General features: G+C 38.4%; 1 protein-coding gene across 9 annotated transcripts in view; it reads left to right on the top strand.

Annotated features, from left to right (window-relative positions):
* Window positions 1-263: 263 nt before the first annotated feature.
* LOC138749637 (sodium- and chloride-dependent transporter XTRP3A-like) overlaps window positions 264-27,488 on the top strand; it is a 66,360-nt gene continuing 39,135 nt past the window's right edge. For 3 of the 9 annotated variants that reach the window (XR_011348795.1, XR_011348798.1, XR_011348796.1), the window contains exons 1-7: window positions 279-830; window positions 5,124-5,264; window positions 5,350-5,441; window positions 6,312-6,539; window positions 10,291-10,401; window positions 20,453-20,694; window positions 27,008-27,170. Coding sequence is in view for 4 of the 9 variants with exons in the window: in XM_069911305.1 (XP_069767406.1) it covers window positions 710-830; window positions 5,124-5,264; window positions 5,350-5,441; window positions 6,312-6,539; window positions 10,291-10,401; window positions 20,453-20,694; window positions 27,008-27,170 (1,098 nt within the window). In the remaining 5 variants the exon portion in view is untranslated. Of the gene's footprint in view, window positions 831-1,301; window positions 1,322-3,049; window positions 3,135-3,628; window positions 3,729-5,123; window positions 5,265-5,349; window positions 5,442-6,311; window positions 6,540-10,290; window positions 10,402-20,452; window positions 20,695-27,007; window positions 27,171-27,488 lie in introns of those variants that run through there. The other 6 variants (XM_069911327.1, XR_011348814.1, XR_011348800.1 and 3 more) reach the window with 6 other exon arrangements.

Raw genomic sequence — 27,488 nt, forward strand, 5'->3', positions numbered from 1 at the left:
TTGCTGCTCTGCTCCACAGATCGGCCAAATAAAGCCTTTATTTAAAAAAAACCCCTTGATGGTCAGTGAAGCGTTTCAACCCTCTAGTCAACCTGAAATTAATCAGGCAGCTGCTCCACAAAATGGTTGCAAGGGGTATGTTTTTTTTTTGGGGGGGGGGGTGGAGGAGAAGCTGGTGACGATCGGACCTTGTGGTTCAGCCGCCTGTGAAGGGGGACGGACTGGCACCCGGCATCACTGAGGCCGTGGAGTGCGGCGCGTCCCGCCTCGAGCAGCCCCGTTTTCTGGCATGCCAGAGCAGATCTGGTCCGCGATTACGCGCCGTCCGCCCCTTTTTTTAGGACCTTAGCCTTATATGACATTCGCAGCTGCATCTGCGGACTTCCGTCACTGAAGACAACTTCATAAACTTCCAAAACTTGCCCATCCTCCACGGCCCCGTCCACCCAATCGCTTGTGAGCACGCCTTGGAGAACAATCACCGTGCGGAGACATTGTGCACACAGCACATCCGGAGCTCGCTCGCCCGCTCCCCGTTAACTCGTCTCGGCACAGCCCTCCTTCATCCGAGTGGGGTTTTTTTTTAAAAAAAACTAAGCGTCTGGGGTTTTTTTTTTCTCTCTGTCAGATTCCTGGACAGTTCGCCCCCCCCCCCCCACAATAACTTCGCACCGGGCCGGTGAAGCAGCAAGCGGATCCCTCGTCCAACATGGAAGACTCGAGGCCTTCGTGGGACAATCCCATGCAGTTCATGTTCGCGTGCATTTCCTACGCCGTGGGTTTGGGAAATATATGGCGCTTCCCCTATCTCTGTCAGATGCATGGCGGAGGTGAGTCTTTGTGTGTGCGCGCGCGGAGGACCGGCAGGCGGGCGGGCGGGCGGGCGGGCGGGCGGGGGGGGGGGGGTCGGGGCGGCGAGGGTTCCGCGGGAAAGGAAATCCAACATTCTTCTCGAGCCGCGAGCGTTCGCGAAGAAGAAGCGCGGCTCGTTTCCGGCAGACATGGAGACCCGGCCTTGCCGGATCCAAACCAGCGCGGCTGGAATCCGCATCGGCGGGAGCGGGGGCGGGGGAGGTGGGGGGGGGGGGTGGTTTAAAAAAAAACCCCGATCATTTGAAAACCAATGAAACGATCGATTGCGCCCATTTGTGTCTGAAGGGATGGCGTGTCTTCTTTCGGCTCGGTGCCTCGTGCCCTGCATCAAAGAAAGGGAAAGTGGTCTTGCAGTTGCTGGGGATTGGAAATCTCCCGGCCACTTCTCCAACCGCCTCAGAGTGAAAGGTTTGAGGGGCGCTCGCAAGTCTGAAGTGGACTTTGGCAGGTCGACAAAATGATGATTGCAGGAATTTTTTTTAAAAACTCCGACCTTTCTGAATTTGGGGTTTTCCGGGCTTTCAAACTGCAAAGTGCCCCCAATCCGACTATCTCCCTCTCACGTTTTCCTCACATTCTTTTAAACGAGCTCCACCTCTCTTCGGTTTAGAATTTCCTGTCCTTTGGGGGGGGGGGGTGGTTTGCACAGGGAGGACTACGGTTATGAAATGTATTGCTTAAAGATACGGAAATGGCAAATAATACCACTTTGTACCTGAAGTAGCAAAGGACTCGGCACCCGACCAAACATGTCCTTGCTTCCGAATTTGTTTGGTGAACAATCAACTTTCAGCCCCAAAGAGCTTTGACCGGTTTCAGTCCAGCCTTGCAGACTAACCCGAAACACAAGAAGTGTTTGCTCCCAGAATGATTTTTTGGAGAATCCTGTTCAAAACACACATTTCTGACAATTCATCCACCTGTCTCGCAAACTTAACTCTTTTCACATGCTCTTTCCTGGATAAAGGCCATTTGACAATGTTAATCCCCCCCCCCAAGCTGAGCAACTCTAACCCAAATCCAACAAGATTAACCACCCACCCCAAATTCAATCCACTCCGGCTTCTGCTTGTTTTTCCAGACAGATTCTCGGCACCAGCTAAATGCTATTTGCATGAGAGGATTTAGCTCAAATTCTCTGGAATTAATTCTTTAAATCTCCTCCTCCTCCTCCTCGCCCTTCTAAAACAAGTCTTTGTGATTCTGCCTTATTTCTTTTGTTTGGCATTTTATGTTCTCCTTACCATTGCCTAATAGTCCCAGATATTGTCAGCTGAATAAACACTGGGCATGGGAGAAGGAAGCTGGGGTTTTGGTCAATAGCACAAGTCACATGAAAAAGTATTAACCATTAATTTCGCTCCTCTCATTCTGTTCCATTGAGTCCAATAGGAGTGAAATGCAACAAGCAGTTGAAGGTCTTGTATGTGTTTGACACTGGTGACCGAGGGGATTTTCTACTGGACAGATACAATTTCCAAAATTTTCTTTAAATATCAGATTAAAAAGTTGAAAAGAACCCACTGGCTGGTATTATTTCTCAAGTATTAGAGGCAAAAATTGTTATTGATTGCTATTACCATCTCTTTTACACATTTCTGAACATTTGAGTTTTACAGGTTATAGGTCTTGAAGTTGAAGGATGGGAACATGAGGCTGCAGAGACCTGTTTGTCAAAAATAATTACATTTCATTCAAGATTAACTGACATCTAACTGTTTTTATTATAGGTTTTGAGAATGATTTTTAAGGACCTTTCAAAAGTTAATCCTTTACAAATGGGCTTTTCTTTAGAATGTAATTTGTAGACATTAGCTAACAATTTACTTCAGGGCTCCACTGCTCCGATCAGGCATCACTAATAAGACATAAATCAGTTATGGCTTCAAGGTAATGGGTATTTTGTTATTGTGTAAATAGTATTTGTGATACCAAATTAACTCCTCGAGCTTGTGTAAGAGAGCTGGTATCCTCTGCAATGTAACATTTTACATTTTCTAATCTTGGTTAGTTTTTTGGAAATGTGCGCCTTTTATATTGAAAACCTTAAACATGCTACAGATTTCAGATTCAAAGTTGAGGAAGATCACAAAAAATATGTACTTTCTCAAACTGGTTAATTTTAAATAATTTTAACATTTTATTGTTAAAAGTAAAGGATAGTTTTTTTTTCTAGGGTGGTAAAAGAACTTTTCAAATGGCTACCACTCCCAACTTTCAGCTAACACAGCACGTCATTGATATGATGAAATGTTTGATAAGTTAGTACATTTAACTTTTAATAGAATGCAACCAAATCAAAATAACTCTTGAGAAATATAAAATGGGGTCATCTCACCAGTCTTTAGAGCTTTAATGGAGCTAATTGACATCCATCAAGTTTAGATTTTTGAGCTGAGGGAATTTGCTGAAGGGAAGAGAAAGTTGAGAAATTAGGTAATCTCATTAAACTATAAAATAGAAGAAAAGTCAGAATAAATTGAAAAGTATATAGCCAGAAGTTGTAGTTTTACAATAAGGAGTCAACCATTTAGGGATGATGTGAAGAGGAATTTTAGAATTTCAATCAGAATGCTCAATAATCAAGAATATTCAAGGTTGTCACAATTCTTTTTTGGACAGAAAGGGAGTGAAGAAATGAGGATCAGCAATGGTATAATTAAATAGTAGAACCATTTAGAGGCCATGCTACCTTTGCCTATTTCTGTCTCGTATTCTTTATATTCAAATTGATTTCTTTTGACACTAGTGTTTTCTTTCGATTCTGTCCTCATGGATTTGATAAGATCACTCATGACCGTGGAATCCCTTATAAGGAAGGGCATGTGAAGGCAGTGAAATGTCTTACAGTGAAGGTGCCTGAATTATTAATATGCATGGTTATTGTCTAATTGTAGAATTGTACAACATGGAAACCAGCCTTGTGGCTCATTGAGTCTGGACCAACCATCAAGTGCCCATTTACACTAATTCTATTTTATTGCCTCCACATAACCATTCAACTTCCCCATATTCTACCCCTCACATATATATTTGCACCAGATTGCAGTGGCTAATTAAGGAATTAGCTCGTGTGTTGTTAGGATTTGGGAGGTAACAGGATCTCAGGGTTGGGGGGTGGGGGGGGAAACCCACAAGTAAAGTGTGCAAATATACAGACATTTTTGTACATCTGCACTGATATTCTTGCTACAGCCAAACAATTACTTTGTCCCAAAAAAATCCAATTCTAATAGTATAGATTACTGTACAGAAAGATAATAAATATAAAAGGTAATAAATATTCTTAGTTGAAGTAGTACAGGAAAAGAAAGTGGTGTTTAAATAGTTCAGCAATGTATTTTGTAGAGCTTTGAGGCAGTGGCTCCACCAGATGTACCACTGTGCTGCGGAAGATCTAAACAACAGTAATTTGTTGGTCAGCATTATTAACCCAAAAAGCAATGCATTAACCAAAAACTATAAGGGTAGATGGTCAAATGTTTTGTCACAGGATTGCATTATAAGAAATATCTTTAATATGGAAAGAGATATTTGGGGAACAAATTCCAAAATTTACAATCTTGGCATTTGAATGCATGGTCTCTAACCTCACTGCAATTAAATTAGGGGCTGGTCAAAATATTAGACCACAATTTAGTGACTAATTATATTTAAAAAACCATTGAAGGAAAAGGGAAGGAAATTGTGTAGGTATTTGGGGGGGGGGTGGGAATGAGAATTTTAAAATGAATTTATTGCTTCATCTGAAGGTGGCATAGGTCAGGAAACCTAGAAAAGCCATTCACATTTGAACTGATAGCTCCATAATGATCACCTTGGCAAGAGATGTCAGCTAATTGATCAATTACAATTTACTAATTTGCTTTGAGGGTTATCAGTCTTATTGAAGGTGAGTAGTGACAGGTGAAACTATCAAACACACTATGGCATTGAACACTGTACATAGTTTTTACACCAGTTTGGACACTTTTAGAAAAAGCCAAGTTAGATTTGTTGGGGTGAATGGCTTGTCCCTGAATTATCTGTTGATTCCATAATTGGCAGTTTGGTCATACTCTCAGCAGATGATAATGAATCAACCTCAGAAAAGGTGTTGAACTAGGTTTCCAGCCTTCCCAGAAGGAAACAGAGTAAACTATTTAAAGGAAAATGAAGCAAGGCATCAGTACAATGACAATTATAGGTATTAAAAGCTGGACCATAGTTTCAAATGTTTTCTACAAATAATTTTGTATTTTCTCTTTCAGGTGGATTTTTAATTCCTTATGTTATAATGTTCATTGTGGAAGGACTCCCTTTGTTTTATATGGAGCTTTCACTAGGTCAGCTGATGAGGAAAGGAAGCATTGGTGCTTGGAAAACAGTCAGTCCATATTTGATTGGTGTTGGTAGGTAATTTTCTTTCTTGAAAGTTAATCAAAGAAGAATACCTTTTAAATTTGTGGAGTCAGCTATTCTTTCTCCCACAAACAGGTGCAGGAAGTCTTGTTGTATCACTTCTCGTCTCTATTTACTACAACGCCATCAATTCCTGGATCCTTTGGTACCTATTCCACTCGTTTCAGGTATGAGAAGAAGGGGTTGAAATAGCATTGAACTGGTAATCATAATCTTTACTGATTCAGCCACATGAATAGTATAGCGACAAGAGCACAAAAAAAGCTAAGTATCTTGTATCCAGCACCTCACATCCTGAGACCTTTCTAACTCTTCATTTCTTTAAACACTGTGCTCACCATGTTTCCAGTTATTTGTCAAGGCTGATTGAACCACCCAAACTCACCGAGTACAAGGACTGTAGGGTTCTGGGAAAGATGTACAGGTTTCATACTGTAAGTAGCTTGGTGTTTAAAAAATACTTGGAAATGCCTTCTCCTGGATGTATTTTGCTGTGTTGGCAGTACCCCTGCGATGGTTTTTTTAAAAGCCTTCACTCTCCTTTTATCTAATGCCCTAAATTTCGTGCATTTTTTTTGTCCTTGTCGTGATCATTATCAAATCTAAAGAAAGTACTATTCATGCCTTCTGTTTGGTTACTGATAACAGTGCCCATAGGGGACTAAATTGAGGCTAATGATCAGGCAGAAATTCCACCCAACTGTCCAAACAAATGTCAAGAATTCTGAATCTAACTTAAAATGCATTTACCAATCCCATAAAACATTGTATTTTGAGGGGAATTGTCACTCATCCCTCCCTGGGATTCTCTGGATCTGCACCATATATTTAAATCCTGTCTCTGTTCTCCAATTAATAAGGATTTTTTTTTAATCAGGTTGATTGAATGATTCTTTCCTTCCATTAATATCAAATTTTAAAAGCACTGCTGTGAATCAAAAGGACTGTTAATCCAGGGGAACCTGCTTTACTTATGTTATTTATTCATGTATTCGTGTTAAGAATTAGGATTTTTCTTTTATTTCACCATTTTGTAGAGTCCCCTACCTTGGGCTAGCTGCCCATTAAACAGAAACAACACTGGATTCATTGAAGAATGTGCAAAAAGTTCTGCCACTGAATACTTCTGGTACAGAAAGACGTTAAATATTTCTCCAACAATCGATGATACTGGAGTTATCCACTGGGGAATGATTCTGTGTCTCTTACTGTCTTGGCTTATAGTCTATATCTGCATAGTTCGGGGCACTGAATCTACTGGCAAGGTAATTATTGCTCAATCTTTGTGCTCTGATAGGTAAGGAATTTGGAATATTTAAATTATTTCTCTAATTCAGGAAACTTAAGTTTACAGCAAAAATTTTCAGTTTTTTTTATCTTCAACTTCAAGTTCATTATTATCTGAACATATGCCAACAGAAAAGTATTTCTCCAGATCACAATACATACACACTTACACAAACTCACTCACACACACAAAATACATGGCACATTTATACATAAAGATAAAATTGAAACTATATATTCACACAGTGTAAATATTTTGGGATAATTTACTCCATTACAGGAAACTGTTCATCAATCTCACAGCCTGTGGGAAGAAGCTATTTATTTTCCAGACTGGTGGTCTTGATTTTGATGTTCCTGAACCACCTCCTTAGTAGTGGGTCAAAGATACTGTGTGCTGGATGGAAAGGGTCCTCAATAATTCTTTGAGCCCTATTTAAGCAACACTCTCAGTGAATGTTGTCCTTAGAGGAAAGGGAGACCCTAGTGATCTTGAGCCATTTTGATGATCCTCTTTATTGACTTCCAATCTAATGCTTTGCAGCTATCATCCCATACAATGAAACAGCCAAATAGGGCACTCTTAAGTGTGCTCCTGTAAAATGATGTCAAGTTGGGGCCAGTTGTCTTGCCCTCCTCAACCTCTTGAGGAAGTGTAGGTGCTGCTGCGCCTTCCTGACTAATGAGGTGTGAGAGTCCAGGATAGGTTGCCCTTGATCTGCACACCAAGGAATTTTGTCCTCTCCACTCTCCATGATGGAGCCATTGAGGTGTAATGGAGAGTGGTTGACCTTTGTCCTTCAGAAGTCCACAAAACATCTCCTTTGTCTTGTCCACACTGACACCCAGGTTGTTGGCCTTGCACCATTTTACAAGTGTCCCAATATCCTCTCTAAGCCAATTCATCATTGTTGCCGATGAGGTCAGTTCCTGTTATTATCATCAGCCAACATGATGATTCTATGAACTGAATCTGGCAGTGCAGTCCAAGGGTCAGCAGTGTGAACAGTTGCAGGCTGAGCGTACAATTGCTCGGTATGATGGGGAAGATTTTGCTACCAATTCCAGATTGACTGATCTATCAATTAAGGTCCAGAATCCAGTTGCAGAGAGGCCTGTTGAGTCCCAGTGAGGACAGTTAATCCACCAACCAATGAGATATGATCATGGTGAATGCCAAGCTGAAGTGAATGAACACCGGCAAGGTGTATGAGGCATCATTCTCCAAGTGGGTCAGGATTACACTCTTAACTGGTCCAATATCGCTGAAAAGTGTGATTTGATGCGTTCCATAACCTGTTGCTCAAAGCACTTTGTGATGGTCAAGGTCAGTGCCACTGAGCAATAGTCATTTAGTCCAGTTACTGTCATTCTCTTGGGCACTACGATGATGGTGGCTGCCTTGAATCCTGCGTGGGCAGTGGACAGCTGCAGGGAGATGTTGAAGATGTCCGTTAGGACCTCCATCAGCTGGGCCGCACAGTCCTTCAGCACCCGACCAGGTATGTGGTTCAAGCAAACTCTCTGCCTTCCAACCACTTTGCAAACACTCTAAACAATAAGGCTTCTGTTATTGACATCCACCTTCAAATTCCCAATGGAAATAACAATTGAACTACTTGTGCCATTTGATCAGGGAAGTGACCAAGCTCTTAGACCTAAATCATAAGTTACAAGTCAGGAGAGTGAAGATTACTCACCAGCCATTCTCGATGGGGGCCAAAGCACAAATATCTTTTATGTAGCTGTTTGGAGAGAATTACAGAAGAAACCAACTAAACCTGACTGCTTCACAAGGGAAGGGGGCCATAGCCAAAAAAAAGGTTCAGAATGGCTGGTTACTACAGCTTGCCTGGATGAGTTCAGCTCCTAAAATACTCGACGCTTATCATTCAGGATAAAGCTAGCCACTTGGTTGACATTCAATCCTCCATTTCAAATATTTAGCACTTCCACCAGTAGCCGACTGACAACAATGCGCCCCATCTGCAAAATGCATTGTAGTTACTAGCTTTGACTAATGCAGCAATATCTGCCAAACCTGCAGTTTCTACTAGCAGAAGTGATAAGGCAGCAGCATACCATCACACACAAGTTCCCATCCAAATTACAGATGCAAAAACAATCAGCATTTTTTCTCACCTATGCTGCGTTTAGGTTTACCATACAAAATGCGGTTGTTTTCGAAGGGAAGCCGACACCTACTTCTCAAGGGCATTTAAGACTAGTCAAGATGAATGAATGAATAATAATGTCCATTCTTTTGGCACTTCTCCAATTTTTGAATGAACAATTGTTCGGTTATTCAATGGAATGATTCTTGGGCTGTCTGTTTAAAAAGTAATTTTTTCCATTGTCCAATATCATCATAACCAATAAACCAAAGTTTGAATCAAACTAACAAAATGAGACCAACTTTCAAATAATGATTAGATTTATCTCGAATTCCTGCAGTGTGACAATTTTGACGGGTGGCTGCATTGCCTTGGGCCCTATTCCTGATCATCACTGGCATCAGTTTTCTAAACTTGATCTTGTTTTTTTTTGGTGTGTGTGTAGAAGGTGAAAGGTGGGAGGAGGAGGGCATCACAGTGAATGGGTAACACAATTGAAGCGCCATACAGAATAGTATAATGAAAGACCCAATAACACCTGTTTAAATTTTAGAAGAGATACTTCCTTTCTAGCTTCAGGAACTTGCAAAAAGGTTGAAGTTGCTTTTATCAGCTTCTCTTCCATCCCATCTTTGCAATTGGTTCACTGCCTTAGATATCACAATCTGTGCCATTACTCATAAACTACTGAGGATATATAAAATACCATAACAAACTGAATAGGTTCAAGTCCTGCCTTCTCCCACCTGACTCTAACCCATTTCCATTGAAATATCATGTTACTGTTGAATTTTCAAGTGAACTGCCCTTTGTGAAAGGGAACACTGGCAGGATGTGCTAGCTCCATCTTTCTTCATTTTCCACTATCACGCCACAGACAGCATAGTGAAATACAATACAACCTTTGATTCAAATTGACTCCAACAAAAATAGCTCTGACTACTGCACTCTATAATTTCTTTATCCAACATTCTATGCAATATGACCAGATACTTCTTCCAAGTATTGAGAAATTTGCATCCATTATTTTTAATCTCAACCTTTGTTCCTCAGCTCTGCCCCACTTTCTGTGAATTGGTTGTAATATAACAGACTGTAACATTTCAAGTGTGATATTTGAACTCCGTTGAGCTTCAAACCTTTTATCTATCTCATCACTGATTGCTTATTTTCACTTCTGTCATATTTACCATCTCTGATGCTACACGAGCTCATATCATACTGAAACTCCTCTGTGTGTATTGCCTTAAACTTGACAAATCCAACATGCATTTGGCTGACATTCATTGTTTTCTCCATAAGCTTAAGATTCACCAAATCAATGCTGCCACATTGTATCTCACAGTCACCCCTGTGCATGTTGCTCTCTGCTCAGGTGTCATAAAATAGACACAAATTTTAAATTCTCAGTTAACAGCTGAAAAGCCATGTTTATCCAATGCTTGATTTGACCTTTTTCCACACCAGCAGTGCCCACACACATTTTGTCCCCAACAATGTCACTGAACCTTTTATGAATAATGGAGATTGGGAGGTTGAACCATTAGGGGTAAATAAAGCACATAGCACAAATTGTGATTGATGAAAGAATGTTTCAATGTTCTTCTTGACACAGGTGGTTTATGTAACAGCCTGCTTTCCTTATTTGGTGCTGCTTATATATCTAATTCGAGGAGTAACACTACATGGAGCAACAAATGGAATCTTATACATGTTCACTCCAAAGGTAAAATCTTATAGTATCTGAAAATGAAATCAATTAAGGATGTTCTGATTAATGCTTACCTTTTGGATTCATTTCTCAGATGATTGTTAAAGCCATGCCCCATCTGCCCTTCAGATGGACAAAAGATTGCATCACACTCTTAAAAAGAGCAGAGGAATTATCTCCATTGTCCTATCCAATAGGCCAAATTGATTTGACATCCACCCATGACGTCTCAGATATTTGGTCAACAATGTACATAGCTAATTATCCAACAAACTGGCCAAATTCCCATCTGAATTCAGAAGGCTGAACACTTGACTTTTATGAGAGGGGTTGGGGGGTTTCACGAACAGACTTTTCAGTGCTGATCGTGCCACTTCCTTAACTTCATGATGGTCTTGAAAACATTTGATTATGTCACTCAGGTGTGTCCATTCCTGAGGTGGCTTCGTACTTTAACCCCAACCCAATATAGACAGCTGTAAAATATCTATTATCATCTGGCGGAAGCATGTATATTTAAAAAAAAATAGATCTACTTCATTCATTTAATTGAACAAATTACCTCTGTCTTATTGGTTGCTATTTTAAGCAAGTAATGGAATGGAAATTTTCACTGAATTAACTTCTCCCAACCATTGACCTATTCCAAGAATCAGACTGTCAGTCTGAATCCAGACTGAGCCAGACTGAAATGTCTCCTGTGTGCCTCACACACTAGAGACATTTCACCATTCACATTGAAAATCTCAGCTGAGTTTTGCTGGAAGATGCAAGGAGTCAGCTCATGCAAAACCTGGAAAATCTCAAATCCCAATGGTATGGCAAGGATCCAGCAAGTAGGAACTCAGAATGAGTCCAGCTTAGTGATCAACAAGTAACTCCATTAATCCAGTCTCCTTCCAAATGTAAACAAATGCAAGTTCTGGCAGTGAAAGTTCAAAACGTACATTTCAGTTAACATTGCTGAAAAAGACTCAATTGTTAGGACTTTTTTTTAAGTTTGTGGAAATTTACATTACATGTCTGATGCATTTTCCACATTATCACACTGACCGTACATTGAAAAGAACTTCAATTAATGCAAAGCAATTCGGGACATTCTGAGCTTGAACTCCATAATCCTCCTTTATTTTTTGAAATAATCAATTTTCCATCAATATAACATTATCCTTTGGCTACTATGGATTGGAAATGAAGAAATCAAGAAAGAATCAAAACCATTTATGATTGACATGGTTCTATTGAATCATGATCAATCTGATATTCTAATTGTTTATTTGGTCATCTTTATAGTTAATTGCCTCATTTGCCGCTATTGATTTTCTAACCTTCACCTAACTTCTGGATTTTTATTCCACAAGGTAAGTATGAACTTCTTCTCCCACTACTGCTGTGCTAACTCATTGTAGTCCATTCCATCCATTCCCCCACAAGTTCCTGCTATTCCTGAAAATTATTTTCTTTCTTGGTCTGTCTAATTCCATTTTGAAAGCTCTAGTAGACGCCGTTTCCAATACCCACAAAAACACATCTTCTTAGCTAAGTGCCTAAACAAGTGTAGCATCCATGGAGAGTGGATTTTGAACAGAACAGTACAGCACAGGAACAGGTCTTTTGGCCCACAATGAAAGTAAGTAAAGGGTGATTTTATTTTAATTTTGAAATGTTATGGTTTGATTCAGATTTGCTGTTAATTTCTCTCAACTCTGTTGATATAATGATGTCTTTAGTCTCCCAGAGAACTGAGTAACCAACGGTCTGGCTAATTGGAGTCAGGTGATTGTGCTGTTATCTGGAATGTAAATCTGTGGGTCCATCGGAGAGCACAGTAGGTTTTTAGCACAATGTGTAGAGTTTGGATTTGCTCACCGGATTTAATAAAATTATTAATTTAAATAGAGATTCTAAGATTGGCATGGGAAGATAAGTGATCAACTGCAACTTTAGAACTTGAGAGTTGTTGAAAATCATTGGGAGCCATTTCCTCAAACGTATGCATTCCTATGGGGAGATAAAATAGAATCTGAGATTCAGGCTCTGTGATGCATTGGCAAGCTGGAGATTTACCAGCTGTCACAATCCTTGAATAATCTATTATAGAATTGGTTAATAAAGAGACACTGAGACATAAGTTTAAACAGGGATTGAAGAAATAGCATGAGATGAGCCTCAGTCCTTGCACTTTCCAGAAGTAAAAGGTTCTTGCAACCTATGTGAACAAAATCAGAGAAAAGAGTAAATCAAGACAAATTAAAACCCTCTACAGTCAGAAATGGAGGAAAAAAATAGTTAGGAATGAAGAACAGAAAAACAATCTAACGTGAACTTTCACATAAAGAGGGTATAAATACCTTCCAGGTAGTAAGGCAACCAAGAATTTAGAGAGCAGGACGGACAGAAGGAAATGAATAATAGAAAATAAATAATATTAGGGAAACTAATAAGAATAAAGACCAACAAATCACCAGGAATTTTAATCTACATCTAAGAGGGTGAAGAGAAGTGGCCATAGGCATAATGAATGCATTGATGGTCAACTTCCAAATTTCTTTAGATATTGGAACGGAATCTAGGACTGAACAATGGCAAATGGAACTATTTCAAAAAGGAAGAGAAACAAAAACAGGGAAGTTTATATTTATAAACCTAATAACAGCAGTGGGGAAGGGTGGGATATCTGCTTTGAAGTATGTAGAGTTTTTTCTTGAAGATCTAATTAGTTTTTATAGGTAAAGAAGAATCAGTGGAGGCCCATTTCATAAGGTCCCACGTAAAAGGTTAGAGTGCAAAGCACATGGGAGTAAGAATTTGGTTTAAAAAAAAATCAGGAGATAGTGCCAATAAATGGACCTTTATCCTGGAGGCTGCAGCGACCATTAAAACGGCATAGGGATCAATATTTGAGGCTTAACTATTCATAATATATAGGGAACTAAATTTAGTATCTTCAAGTTGCAGACTGCAGAGCTAAGGTTGCCAATATGAGCTGTGAGGAGAATGCAAAGAGGTGTCATGTGAGTGAGCTAAAACTTGGCAGATGCAGTTTAAAACATAAATATGGGGTAACCTACTTTGATTGTAAAAACAGGAAGAAAGATTATCATCCGACTATTAAAAACACAAAAATGCTGGAGGAGCACAGCAGGTCTCGCAGTGTCCATCGGAGGTAAAGATATATAACCAACGTTTTGGGCCTGAGACCTCCTTCAAGGTATCATTATTATATTTAATTATCATATATAATTATCTGAATGTGATAGATTGGGAATGGCATTAAGGTGCAGCAAGCAATTAGGAAGGTAAATGTTATATAGTCCTCATTGCAAGAGTGGATTTGATTGTAAAAGCAAGAACATCTGGAGTATTCTGGGCAATTTTATCTCCAAATCTGATGAAGGATATTATTGCTGTGATGTGGATTCAACAAATGCTTAATGGTCAAATTCCTGGGATGGCAGGACTGACCGATGAAGAAAGATTACACCTACATTATAAAATCACAAAGGATACAAATAACATGAACGCTCAGTCTTTTTGCTAAGGTACGTGTTTGTAGAACTTCAGGGTATAGGTTTAAGATTAGAAGGGGAGACCCTGAGGGCAATTTTTTTTTACTTGTGTTAGGTCTGTATCTGTATTGAGCTGCCAGAGGAAACTAGAAGCAAACAATTCTGACATTGAAAAGACATTTGGATTTATTTATGGATAGGAATGACAAATAATCATATGGACCAAATGCAGATAAATGGGATTAGCCCATAATGCCAACTTAGTCAACATGGCCTGTTCCGTGCTGTATCACTCTGTGAATCTATATTCACTGGAATTGAAAAATTAGGTTTCTCATAAAAATGACTAAAACTAACAGGGCTGGACAGAGTAGACCTTGAGGATGTTCCCAGTGGCTGTTGAGTCCTGAATCAGGGGTTATGATATCAAGATGCAGAGTAAGTAATTTAGAAGTGAGGTCAGAAAAAAAATGGGATGGTGGTCAAACTGGAATTGTCCAACACAGAAAATTGTCTTGCCACAGAAGGTAGTAGAGAGGCCTTATCATTATACATATTCAAGAAGAAGACGTATATTTCTTGATGCTGAAGGGATAAAAGCTGAAAAATATAATACTCTTCCCTTTCACTGCTGAACTAAGCCCACATATTTCTGACTGTCTAGTGTTTAATTTGCCAATGACCTGATAAAATGCAATTCCTCGGACTGACTACGTCATTCTTTCCTGACCACATCCTCTGTCAAAATTGTCTGCGTGCCACCATTTGCTTGTGACTTACGAGCTTGCCTCTCACTGTCTACAGTGCCCCTATGGCAAGAGGACTTGCATTAACTGCTAAAGTTGATCAGACACTGTTTTCCACATCCTTCTCTCCTGATCCGGGGAAACAGAATCTTAGCCTACATAATATAAATTACTTTTAATTGTTTTATAAAAGTATATCATACTATGATCATTTTTTCCCCTCATCATTAGTTGATTCTTCTTCATTACACAATACCAGATCTATAAATGTCTGATTCACCCATTGATTCCCGAAAATACTGATCCAGAAAATCTGATCCTATAAACTCCATAAATACATCCTCCAGAACTGTTGCTGATCATTTTATTTGCTCAGACTAGACATAGCTTAAAATCCTCCTTTATTATTGTATTATCCTTCTTGCATGCACTGTTGTACAATCTTAAAATGTTACAATGCCAGAATTTTGATTTGCCTTAAAGATGACCAATGTAATAGTTATCATGTTTTTCATTAACAAAGGAGTTTATCTTCAATGGAACTTAACATGGGAAGGCAATTTCATTTCAGGTATATATTTGCATAATAACATGCTGTGTGAATAATTACAAACTTCAAAACTTCCCCACCTACATTCTTTTTTTGAAATGATCTAACTTCAGATTGACATGCAAAAAAAAATCACTGTAAACAGAAACATTTTTCAGAAACCTAACGTGGATTATAATTAAACAGGAAAGTCCACAGACACTGCAAATACGATTGAGGATTCTAATTGCAGTGTTTTTTTTTTGCTGAATTAATGCATTTATTTATTTAACTCTAGATGTTTTGAGCATTCTCATTTCCAAAGACTAAATACTAAATTCAAAGCATATGATGAATTTAATTGACTTTTTTGGAAGAGTCAAAAACCACAATGGTTAGAGAAAAAAAATTAAGATAGTCTCTTTACTCTGCCTGTCTTCCCCTGCCATCACTGCTACTTCAAATTACCTTTTATTCTTTCCCATTTCTGATTTTTTTTTAAAATCCTCTTCCTACGGATGCTGTTTGAATTGCTGAATATTTCCAGCATTTTGTGTTGTTATTTCACATTTCCATCATCTACAGTATTTTTTTTAAAAAACCACACAATTAGACTTCAGCTAATCTCCCTGTCTCTGTTGCTAGCTCTCTTCTCTGGGTCAAGTGTTGGTAAATGAAATTAGCATAGATAGGTGTGTAAAAGTCATGGACACATTAGGCCAAAGGACCTGTTTCTGCACTATTTGACAAAATAGACACCTGCTTACATTGAGCACTCTTGTTGAGAAATAATTACACCAAGTAAAAGCAAGAACACCAATGATTCTGAGGAGTTGTGCACAGAAATGGGAAAATAGAACACAATATGAATCAGGAAATTAGACTTGCATGTGAAAAGAGTAATATAATAACACTGGATAACAATTTTTTTTCAAAAGGTTTGCTTCCTGAAAAAAAAAGTTGGGGATTATGATAGACAACTTCAATCTGAACACAAAGATAATTTCAGATTTGCTGTGTCACATAGGAAGTTGGAGATGTATTAAACATGCTCAATTCGATAAAAGTTCATTTAATCTCATAATGATGCTGACACATTGCATTAGTTAACTAATCTAACAATGTTTTGCCGCTGGTTTTTATTTGTACTCAGCATCTGATCCCTCTCGTGTCAGTATTGGCCAGCGTTGATGGATTCCAATTCACCATATTAGTCTCTGACTGTACCAAGATCAATGGGGAAGAATTCCAAGTGCAAATGCACTAAATGTATTTTCAATGATATGTTGCACTTCATGGTTTTATATGCAAAATATAACAGGAAATCACAAAAATAGGTTTTTTTAAAGTACATGATAGCAAAATGTGATGGTGATTTTTGTGATCAACAGCCCAAAATCCATAAAATGCACCCAAAATGTTCAGGAAGAAAATCTTCATTGTCTAGTGTAATTTTAGGGAACTTTAATGAACTTGTAAACTGAGCAAATAAAAATAGCAAAGACAGTTTTGAGGACACATTCATTGAGTATATGGGAAATAATTTTCTGGATCAATGCATTAAGGAACCATTGAGTGAATTAAATGAATTTGGATCTAATATTGTGCAGCGAAGAAGAATTAATTCATGATCTAGTAGTTAAGGAGCCTTCGGGGGGAAAAATGAACATAATACAAGGAATTTTATTAAAAGTGAGTCCTTTCAATTTGAAACTAGTTTCGTTTCTGAGTAAAGCAAATTATAAATACATGAATCATGAATCAAGCAGTTACCACAATAAAAGGAATGAAATCAAGCAGCAATAGCTACCTTTTAAATATTTAATACTTTGTTACAAGTAACATGCATCTCCTTAAAATGCAAAAATCTAACAAATTAAATCCAACTCAAGAGAAGTAAAAGACAGTAAAATATCATGGGAAAAATCTTATTACATTGCCAATAAGACTGAGGTATAGAAATATTTCAGTATTCTGAAAAGGTGAATCAGGACATTGATAAAGTAAAGGAAAAATAGAATAAAAGCATTGATTAAAAAGAACAAAAGATGTAGTAGAAAATATATTGCAGAATAAGGATATGGCAGAGAATTTTTTCAAATTTTTTTTGTCTTAGTAGAGAAAGCATCTAGAAATGGGAAAGGTGAACATACAAGTTTATTATCCGATTGCACAAGTACAACCCAATGAAAAACATTCTCTGGTCCTCTGTGCAAAATATGCAGACACACATACAGGCAAACAATACATGCGCAGGTCAAATATGCACATACATAAATATTGTTTAGTCTCAGATGGTTAGTGTTTGGTCATTCAGCATTCTCACTTCTCACAGAAAGAAGCTGTTTCTCAGCCTGCTGGTGCTGGCTCCAATATTTCTTCCCCGCCGGGGCAGCAGAAAATGCTGTGTGTGGGGCGGTAGGAGTTCTCAATGATTTTACGCACCCGCTTCAGACAAAGATCCTGGTATATCACGTCAATTGTTAAGAGGGAGGGGGGTGGGTTGGGGGCAGTGATCCTCTCCGCCACTCTTACAGTCCTGTGGATTGACTTACAATCCAATTCTCTGCAGCAACCATACCACACTGCGATGCAGCTGGCCAGAACGCACTCGATAGAACTCCTGTAGAAGGTTGACGTGATGGTGGCCGGTAGCCTTGCCCACTTCAGTCTTCTCAGGAAGTGCATTCGCCATTGCGCCTTCCAGACAAGTGAGATGCTGTGTGTTCACAATAGGTCACTACAAGGAACTTGGTGTTTTCTATTCTCTTCACCACCAAGTTATTGATGGTCCTCCTGAAGTCCACGATTATCTCTTTCATCTTATCCATGTTGAGAGTCAGGTTGTTATTCGCACCATATCATGAGATTTTCCACCTCTTCTCTGAAGTGTGACTCTTTGTTGTTGGTGATGAGGCCAACTACTGTTGTGTCATCTGCAAACTTGACTGTTTGAGCTGTATCTGGCAATGCAGTTGTGGGTCAGTAGCATGAACAGGAGCGGGCTGAGACATCGTCCTATAATGCGCCTGTGCTCATTCTGCTACCTATCCTGATGGACTGTGGTCTTTCTGTTAGGAAGGCCAGAATTCAGTTACAGAGAGGGGTTTTGAGTTTCTTCACCAGTCTCTGAGGAATATCTAGGATATGGGGAGCCAAAATAGATGAGCATTAGTAAAATGCTGTGATTGGAAAAATAGAATTGAAAGGCAACAAATTCCAAGGATGTAGCGATATAGTTTTGAAGAAACTGACAATTTTGATGGGGGATGCATTGGTGTCACTTTCTATTTTCCAAATCTCTATCGATTCTAAAATGCTTCCCAAAAATTAGAAGGTACAAAATGTAACATGGATATTTAAGAAACCAGCAAGAGAACTGTGGTCCTGTTAGCCTGGTATCAGCAGAGAACATTTCTAGAATTGTTATTTGAGAAAAAGGTAACAAGGTACTTGGAAAATAAAATTAAAACATTCAGTTAGCATTCCAGTCAAAACTTAAGCAATCAGAAGAACATCATGACATTTTCAAGCCAAATTACAGCATGCCATGAAATTAGAATTTGGAGACTAGAATTTTAGGAATTTGGACTTGGCATGGTTCTAATAGAAGGCCGATTAATTTATCCCTACTCATGTGAATGCTCTAGATTGGTCCCTAAATGATAAAAGGAATATCAGGAAAGTTACAGTAGTTATCAAAGTTTAATTTTGCCTACCAATGAATTAGGAAGGACATTCGATCACTGAAAGCTAATCAGAAATAAATATAGGTTTTATTCTTGAATTAACAAATGATCATATTACTGGCCAATACCAAGTTGAAATAACTTCTTATTTCATTTATTCTGTAATTAAACATTTACAGCACAGTACGGGTCCTTCAGCCCACGATGTTGTGCCGACCTATTTCTTATCTTCTGGTTTTAAAACATCCCTTACTTTATGTAAGTAAAAAAAAAATCGCAGATACTGGAAATATGGAAATTGAAACAGTATATGTTGGAAACACATAGTACTTCAGGCAGTATCTGTGGAACAAGAACCAGAATTAACAATAGAACATTACAGAATAGAAGCAGGCCCTTCGGTCCATATAATTCATATCAAACTATTTTTCTGCCTCATTTCCATTCTGGTACCTATCCAAATTACACTTAAATGTTGTAATCAAACCCGCATTCACCACTTCTGGCCACTCATTCCATACTCTTTCCCCAGCCTCTGAGTAAACATTTCACCTTTTACCCTAATCCATGACCTCTAATCTCACCCAACCTTGGTAGGAAAAAAAGCCTACTTGCATTTATCCTATCTGCATCCCTCATAATTTTGTATATCTCAAATAAATCTTCATACGCTTAGCGGATAACCCAATGCCTTTACTACACCAGCAATTTGGACTGGACCGGGGTTCAAATCCCGCTCTGTCTGAAAGGAGTTTGTACATTCCTCCGTGTCTGTGGGGTTTTCTCCGGGGCTCCAGTTTTCTCCCACTTCAAAACATACTGGAGGTGTAGGTCAATGCAGTGTAAATTGGGCTGCATGGAGTCATGGGCCAAAATGGCCTGTTACTGTACTGCATGTTGAAGTTAAAAAAAAAACATTTTTTTAAAAATCTGATTGTCCAGGAATAAAGTTCTGCCTATTCAAGTTTTCCCCTATACCTCAACTCCACAAGCCCTGACTATCTGTATACATCTCTGCATTCATTCATTCTTATTGATACCTTTCCTATAGGTAGGTGACCAAAACTACACATAATTGTCTTGATTTGGCCTCCCCAATGTCTTGTATAACTTCAACATAACAGCCCTAACTCCTGTACTCTTTAAATGTTTCAAGTTGGAGACCTTTCGTCAGAATACTTTAGAAGGGCGAAGGGGTCTTTGACCTAAAATGTTAACTCTGTTTCTCTTTCCACAGATGGTCCCTGACTTGCTGAGTGTTTCTAGCATTTTCTGTTTTCCTTACTTTTAGGAACACAATGTTAAAAAAAAATATGCCCGTTAAGATCAATTTTAATTGTCCTGCCTATTTTTGCCAGCCTTTGGTGTCCAAGTTATTTTGTTTAATGTGAACTCATGTTATGATGTGCTGCAGTCACATTCTCAGATTTATTATCTCTTTCCGTAAGGTAATTTAATGTATTCTATTGTAGTTATTTTTGTTTCTCTTTTTTTAACTAAGTACCTGTTTGGCTGGAACAAGTAAGAGTTTTGGTGCATATGTACATTATAAAATGTATATGACAATAGACTCATTGTTACCATTCTCATTAGATTGAACAGTTGCTGGATCCAAAGTCCTGGATTGATGCAGCCACACAGATCTTCTACTCATTCGGCCTGGGATTCGGGAGCCTGATTGCGTTTGCCAGTTTCAATCCGAAAAGCAACAACTGTGAGAAACAAGCAGTAATCATTGCTTTAATTAACAGTCTGACATCCATATTTGGCAGCATTGTCACTTTTGCCATATATGGTTTCAAAGCTACATATAATTATGAAAGCTGTCTTGAAAGGTAAGAGTATTATATAGGGAGAAACTCAATTCCTCCACTGGTTCATTCTTTCTCGTTCTTTCTTGACCCTTATTTCTTTTTTATCTATCATTTTCTTTGTTTTTCACATTCCTGAAGTGTGTTGTGCACATTCTCAATATTTTTTCCCTAAATACTTTCTCACTGTCTCTTCTTTCCATGCTGTACAAGAGTGATACTCAAAAGCCACTTGCACCACCGTAAGTAACAGCAATACCTAACCTATGTTTCATCCACCCTGGATTGGATGGGTAGCAGCTTCAAGTCCCAATTGATTTGCCCTCTCATTCCTCCAACACAGTCCCTTCTTGCTTAAGCACTAGAAAGAACTCGGGTGTCAGTTTGGAGAGATAACCCTCACCCTCACCCTGATCATTTAGTGAAAGCAATAAAATTCCTTCATTTTATAAAATGCCATTTTTCCCAGATGTACAACATTCAAGCAACAATATCCATTGATAATTTCAGTGCCTGCAAGTTATTTTTATACATAAGAGAATTTGTCTGGTATCTTACATACTGCAGTCTTACATTCTGCATCTTTGCAGTCTTAAAACCATTTTGCGTTTTTACAAAGTGTCCTGGAGAACAGTACTACTGAAACTGTAACATTCTCCCTTTTGATTCTCATTGAGAAAAACATCTATTTTTTTTTTTGTAACGCCTTTCATAATCTATAGATTCCCCAAGTTGTTTTATGGCCAATATACATCTTGAAGTATTGTCTCTGTGTGATGTGGGAAAATACGCCAGACATTATTTTCACAACAAGCTTCCACAAACAGTAAAGTGATAATGCCCAAGTCATCTGTATGAAAAATGTTAATTCAGGAATAGTGGGGAGAACTTACTTAGTCTTACAGAGGTTTGCAATCTATAAAACCTAAAAAACTTCACTCTATGTGTCAAAACATAAGCCCCAAAAATCACAGAGACGTGACCCAGCAATTCTGGCCTTCATTCCAAATTGTGGCCTTAACGAAAGAAAGCAAATTTGGTTTGATTCAAGCAGTGACTATTCTATATCACTGCTTATCACAGAGGACGAAGGCTGCTTCAGCCCAGTATTAGCTTAAGAACATTTATTTTTAAAATCTCCCTTTCTTCTCTAGATTGAACTCCAGAACCAGAGGCCACATCTTCAACATTCTTAAGAGCAGTACATATTATTGTTACTTGATGCATTGCACACCAAAATTAGGCTGGCTCTCCTGAGCTATGCAGGCAGGAAATCCTGCTGTTTGAAGATTATTTTCAAAACTGCAGATACTGGAAATTTGAAAGGAAAACCAAGAATGCTGAATATACTCAGCAGGTCAGGACATAATTTGAACAGAGAAACTGAGTTAATTGGCATTTTCAAATTGCAGCACCCGGCTAGCCCTCCTGGGACCCGGGTGAGATTACTGGGCCAAGTGTGCCTCCTGCACCTTTCAAATAGCAGCCTGTTAATCTACCTGTTAAATTACCAAGCTGGCAATTTAAGGTGGATCCCGCCCCTGCGATGACAATGATGAATGATATGTCATGAGGCCACAGGGAATTCCCTGTTCCCTGTGTTCTTTCTGTTCCCTTTCTTTTCAAAGTTCCAGAGTAACCGGGTGAGACATGTCCCCTTTCAAAAAGGCGGAGGAGGACACCTGGGTAAGTTTTACTGGGTTCTCTGACCACCTCCGAGGTAGTCTGGGACCCAGATGGATTTTGACTGGGCTTTCCCAGTTCAGCCATTTCAAATAGCCTCATACCTAGGTATTCAACCTAGTAAATTGCCCGGTTTACAAGACAATTTGAAAGGGCCTAATGTTTCAGTTTGAAGACCTGATCAGTTTTCAACATTTTCTATTTTATTTCTCAAATTCCTAGATGACACATTAAACTTGATAAAATAAAATTCATGAGAATGTGATCATTAAAATGTAAACATATATAAAGCCAAGTGTAAAAGTTTAAAGACTTAATTCCATCGATGGCTGAAAGCATGGCCATTGATGTTGGAGAAATTAAATGCAGGAACTCAACATCTTGGCAAATTGGAAGCCTGGGAGAGACTACAGTGATAAAGAGCGGCACGCGAGAGGTTCTATGCCAAGAGAGGTACTGCCCTGTTTTTTTTTAACACTTTCCCATTTAAAAATTGGTGTTAGGTTCATGAAATTACAGGGTTTATTGTTCCTTGTGACAACTGTGGAAATGTGGGTCTGTTGTTCCATTAATCATCTAGTTCTGGCCTTTTACAATTACAAAATATTGCCAGTTCCCATCCAAACATATGCCACTCTAACTTCACACTATCCTGTTGTGGACATGTGCTCCATCAGGTCAAAGAAATGGCATGAGGAGATTGCCCAGGAAACCCTTCTCAGAGCAACTGTGGAAATGGCATATTCATGTCAGCTACATGCAAAAACCAAATAGGAAAAAGGTTGCTATTGGAAGCAGTCTTTCAACACTTACTGCTTTGAAGGCATTGCCTTTCTAGTTTAATAGTAGTCAATGAATTGACTGTCTAAAGAAATATGAAACGATTGTTTTTTTTAAACAGATATATTAGATATTCTATTACATAACTTTTAATTGATATTCTAGACAATTAAAATGATTAGAATATAGACATGTTAATTTTGTGGAACCAACTGACCCTTAATATGAAAAAAACTTAAGATTAACTTTCAACATATTGTGAATACAGGGTTGTGGAAAATTGGGTTTACTGTATTGATTTACAGAGAGCTGGCACAGAAACTTGAGTTGAGTAATTTCCTCTGTAATACTATGATTCAGTAAATCTGAGTTTGCTCCAGAAGATCCCTATTGGTTCACTGATGTTCCCAAGGGAAGGTAATTGGCAACATCAGTTCCAGTTTAGTCTATGTAGTTTGCATGTTGGCAATTCTAATTTGTTTATATACTTGGTGCACATAATGTAAAGGACAAATTTGAGTTACAAATACTTTGCATCACCCCCCCCCCCACCCCAGTTTAGTTATAACTGAAATCATTTATTCATTTTTCACTTCCTTTAGACTTTTTAACAGAATATCCACCTAATATTTCCTTTCATAGTCTAGTAGCAAATATTTTTGATTGACAGTATTCCAGTGAAGTGCCGTGGTTTAATTTACTACCTTTAATACTTTGGCATAACTGTCTATATTTATGTTGCTTCAGGACAGAGGAATATAATAATAGACCAAAAAAAGTGGTTAGGTTTTAGAAATTGCAACCTAGACTGGTGTTGGAAACATTAATTAGTAGCCTACAAAAAGGAAATAGATAAATAATTGATGCAAAAGGAAATACAAGGACATGAAGGAGCTGGGGAACCTTCACAAACTCAAGGGCCAAATGACCTACTTGGAGTTGCAGTTCTCTAGATATAATCTGATGGCTGAGAAATAAAGGAATCTTTCACACCATTCTGTTGTGGGTTATATGTGGCTTTGGTCCCGAAAGTAATTGGGGAATAACACATTAGAGAAACAGAGAAGGAGCAGATGCTGGAATCTTGAGCAGACAAAGACATGCTGGAAGAACTCAGTAGGTCAGACAGTATCTGTGGTTAGAAATGCTCAGTCAATGTTTTGAGTCAAAACTGTTTATGAAGTTAAAATGGTGAATTGACATATAAAGAGGAAAAGAAGTTGGGAGAGGGGGGGCCCAGAGGTGTTAGGACAGCAAGTGTGAGAGATAGAGACAAGTAAAGGAGAAACCATTAGGCAGGGGGTTAGGGAAAGAAATGTTAGGGGGGAAAAGTGCAGGAATAGGTGAAGAGATGCAAACTTTGGAATCAGTTGGGGATGGAGATTACCTGAAATTAGAAAAATTAATGTTCATATCCAGGACAAATATGTTTCCCAAGTTTACATTTAGACTTGCATGGCGAAGGACAGGTATGTCTTTGTAAGAATGGTTGGGTGAATTAAAATGCTTAACTACAGGAAGCTCAAATTTAGACCCACAGAGTTTAGTCTTGAAGGGTTTTGATTCAAAACATTAATTGACAGTATGGATACTGTCTGACCTGCTGAGTTCCACCTTTATTGTTTCACTCATTTTCCCAAGTTTTTAAGCAATATCCTGACCCCTAATAAGGTTTGACTGCTATTTGCCTTGGAAGGGAGATCTCGGGGCAAAATATTAGCAAGCAAATATTGTCCACCATCTCCACATCCTAACTAAGCTGCTGTGACATCAACCACCCGATATTTTTTTTCTTGTTTGTGCTACAGGCAGAAGAGACCTAGGGGGCTTCAGCACATTACTAATTGAGGATGGCTGTCAGCAGCTTTCGATGGGACTCATATCCTGGTGATTGAAATGAAAAGAACCAAGGCAAATGAGCATACTTTAGGTGCACTGAACAGTGCAAACTTGAAAAAAAAGCATAAATCTTGAAGCTCCTGAATTAGTCCCCATCTCTGAATGTTTCACAGCTATATTTAGATATTATGTGGTCCAATGGCAAATTGCAGAATTCTCCTTAATATCAGCTATGCTACTTTGAGAGAAAGAAATAGAGGTGACATTATTCATGTTAAATGAAGAAGCCTGAGAGAAACAAACATTAACACAAGCCAATTAAGTTAAATCTGCAATGTATTTCCCAATGTAATTGATCAATCCTTATTCATCAATATAAAAAGAAAGACTTGGTTTGCAAAAACTCTTTCAATTCAATTTTGGATATTCTAAAATGAAGTGAGGTAATATAGGATACATGGCAATAAATTTGCACACAGTAAAATAACCAGCTATGATTTAAATGGCAGGGAAGTGTCGAAAGGCTGAATATCCTAATTCTGCTCTAGATTTTATTGTAAATTTACCATACTGATTTCTAAAATGAAGAGCTTATCCTATGAGGTGATGTTGAGTAAAATTGATTTCAGTTTCCAACAGAGTGGTGAGTGTTTTGAATTATACAAGATGAGAGGAACTGGTGTGGTGGATGGTGAAAGGTTATTTATTCCTGCTGCAGATTCAAGGGGTGGGAATACACACAAAATATTGTTTTACATTATTGAGATCAGTAGAAATGTCTTAAGAATATTACAAATTTTTGAGCATCTTACCTCAGCAGGCTGTGGGCATCGAGAAATGAATGTATTTAAGGCTGAGATCCATTGATTTTTGGGCACAGGGAATTAAAGAATATGGTAATTGAGTGGAACAACTGGATTTGAGTTTAGGATTAGCATTGACCTTATTAAATGTTGGAAAAAGCTCATGAGGATAAAGGACCTCTGCTTCTGCTTATATTTTCCCCACACAGGAGTATAATGATGATCAGATAATGGCTTGGAAGTGTAATAGTTAATGTACTGTCCAGAAACTGACATTTTGAATATTGAACCAGAAACATATGTTCAATTCCCAACGATTTAAATTCAAGGAATTAAATAAAAATCTGGATTTTTAAAAAAACAATCTAGTTTACTTCATGGTAAACATGAAATCAGTAGATTGGTATTAAAACCTATTTAATTCACAAATTTGGATTTTCTATTTGGGATGGCACCGATGCGACCATGAACTTACCAACTTGGTTAACTTTTAATTTCTTCCTTATTTCAGAAACAATTAAGTGATGCTCAGTGATGTCTGTTTTCTGTGAAGAAATCAAATTCACCTGTGTCTTCAATGGCAGGCAATATGGTCAAGATCAGAGCCTTGAAAGGTGGTTCCTGGTGATCAGCGGGTGGGTGGTGCAAGATTGGGACTTGAGCTGGGAATCTGGAGCTGGGATTTATCAGAAGACTAGTTAGATAACAGACTACCCAGAGGGTTTGGCTGGTGGAGGTGGGGACAGATTCTGAGGGAAACACTTTTTTTTACGTTCAAAAGCAGAAAAAGCAACACTAGGAACAGAAGTTTATTCCACAGTGTCAAATATTGTATGCTTTTTGGAATAAAGTGGCCTTGTATCCAGAGGAGATTGTAGATTGGCCCTTTATTTAGCACTTAATTTAAAAACTCCGGTAGTATCTCCAACAATGTAGAAATCTCAACTCACGTTATCTGAAGGGGAAAACTCACCCAAAAGCAAGATACTATTCACTGAGCTATAAAAGGTATAGGGATGAGAATTCTGAGAAAAATATTAATTGTAAAGTTTAAAATCAATTGTAGCATTGTTCTCAAGAAGTTGCTGTGTGGCTATAATCTATTCAGAAGCAGTTATAAAATGCAATAGCTCTGGCTATTGCATTGCTGCTGAGTAATCATGCCTGGTAATTTTGAAGAATCACTTGAATGCTTAACTTTGGAACCTAAAACATTGTTGTTCTGATCATAGGATGATTCTTCTTCTAACAAACACTTTTGATGTGGAAGAGTCAGCAATAACAGCAGACACACTTGATCAATGGACAACATACCTGAATTCAACAGCACCGGACAAGTTTGCCACCATTTCCTCGCAAATTGAAATCTGTGACCTACAATCTCACTTAGATACGGTAATAGGATTGTAAGAACTAAGAAAATATGAGCAGGAATGGGCCAGTGAGCCCTCTTCACCATCGAGTAAAATCATAGATGCTTTTTAGCTCATTTTGCTGCTTTAACCCCAAATCTTTTGATATGCTTTGCTCCCAAACTACATCAAAAGGCATTAGCCTGTCTTGGCAAATGTATTGCCATTGAGTAATCATGCCTGTTTTGTTTTATTCTTATTCTAATTTTATAAAAAGCTATATTTATTACTTAAGTGTGGAAACGCTCTAATAGGATTATGCTGCTTCTATCAAATGTTTTTGACCTGAGGAAACAAATCA

The sequence above is a fragment of the Narcine bancroftii genome, chromosome 1 (assembly GCF_036971445.1).
Source record: "Narcine bancroftii isolate sNarBan1 chromosome 1, sNarBan1.hap1, whole genome shotgun sequence".
In the NCBI taxonomy this organism is placed as follows: Eukaryota; Metazoa; Chordata; class Chondrichthyes; order Torpediniformes; family Narcinidae; genus Narcine; species Narcine bancroftii.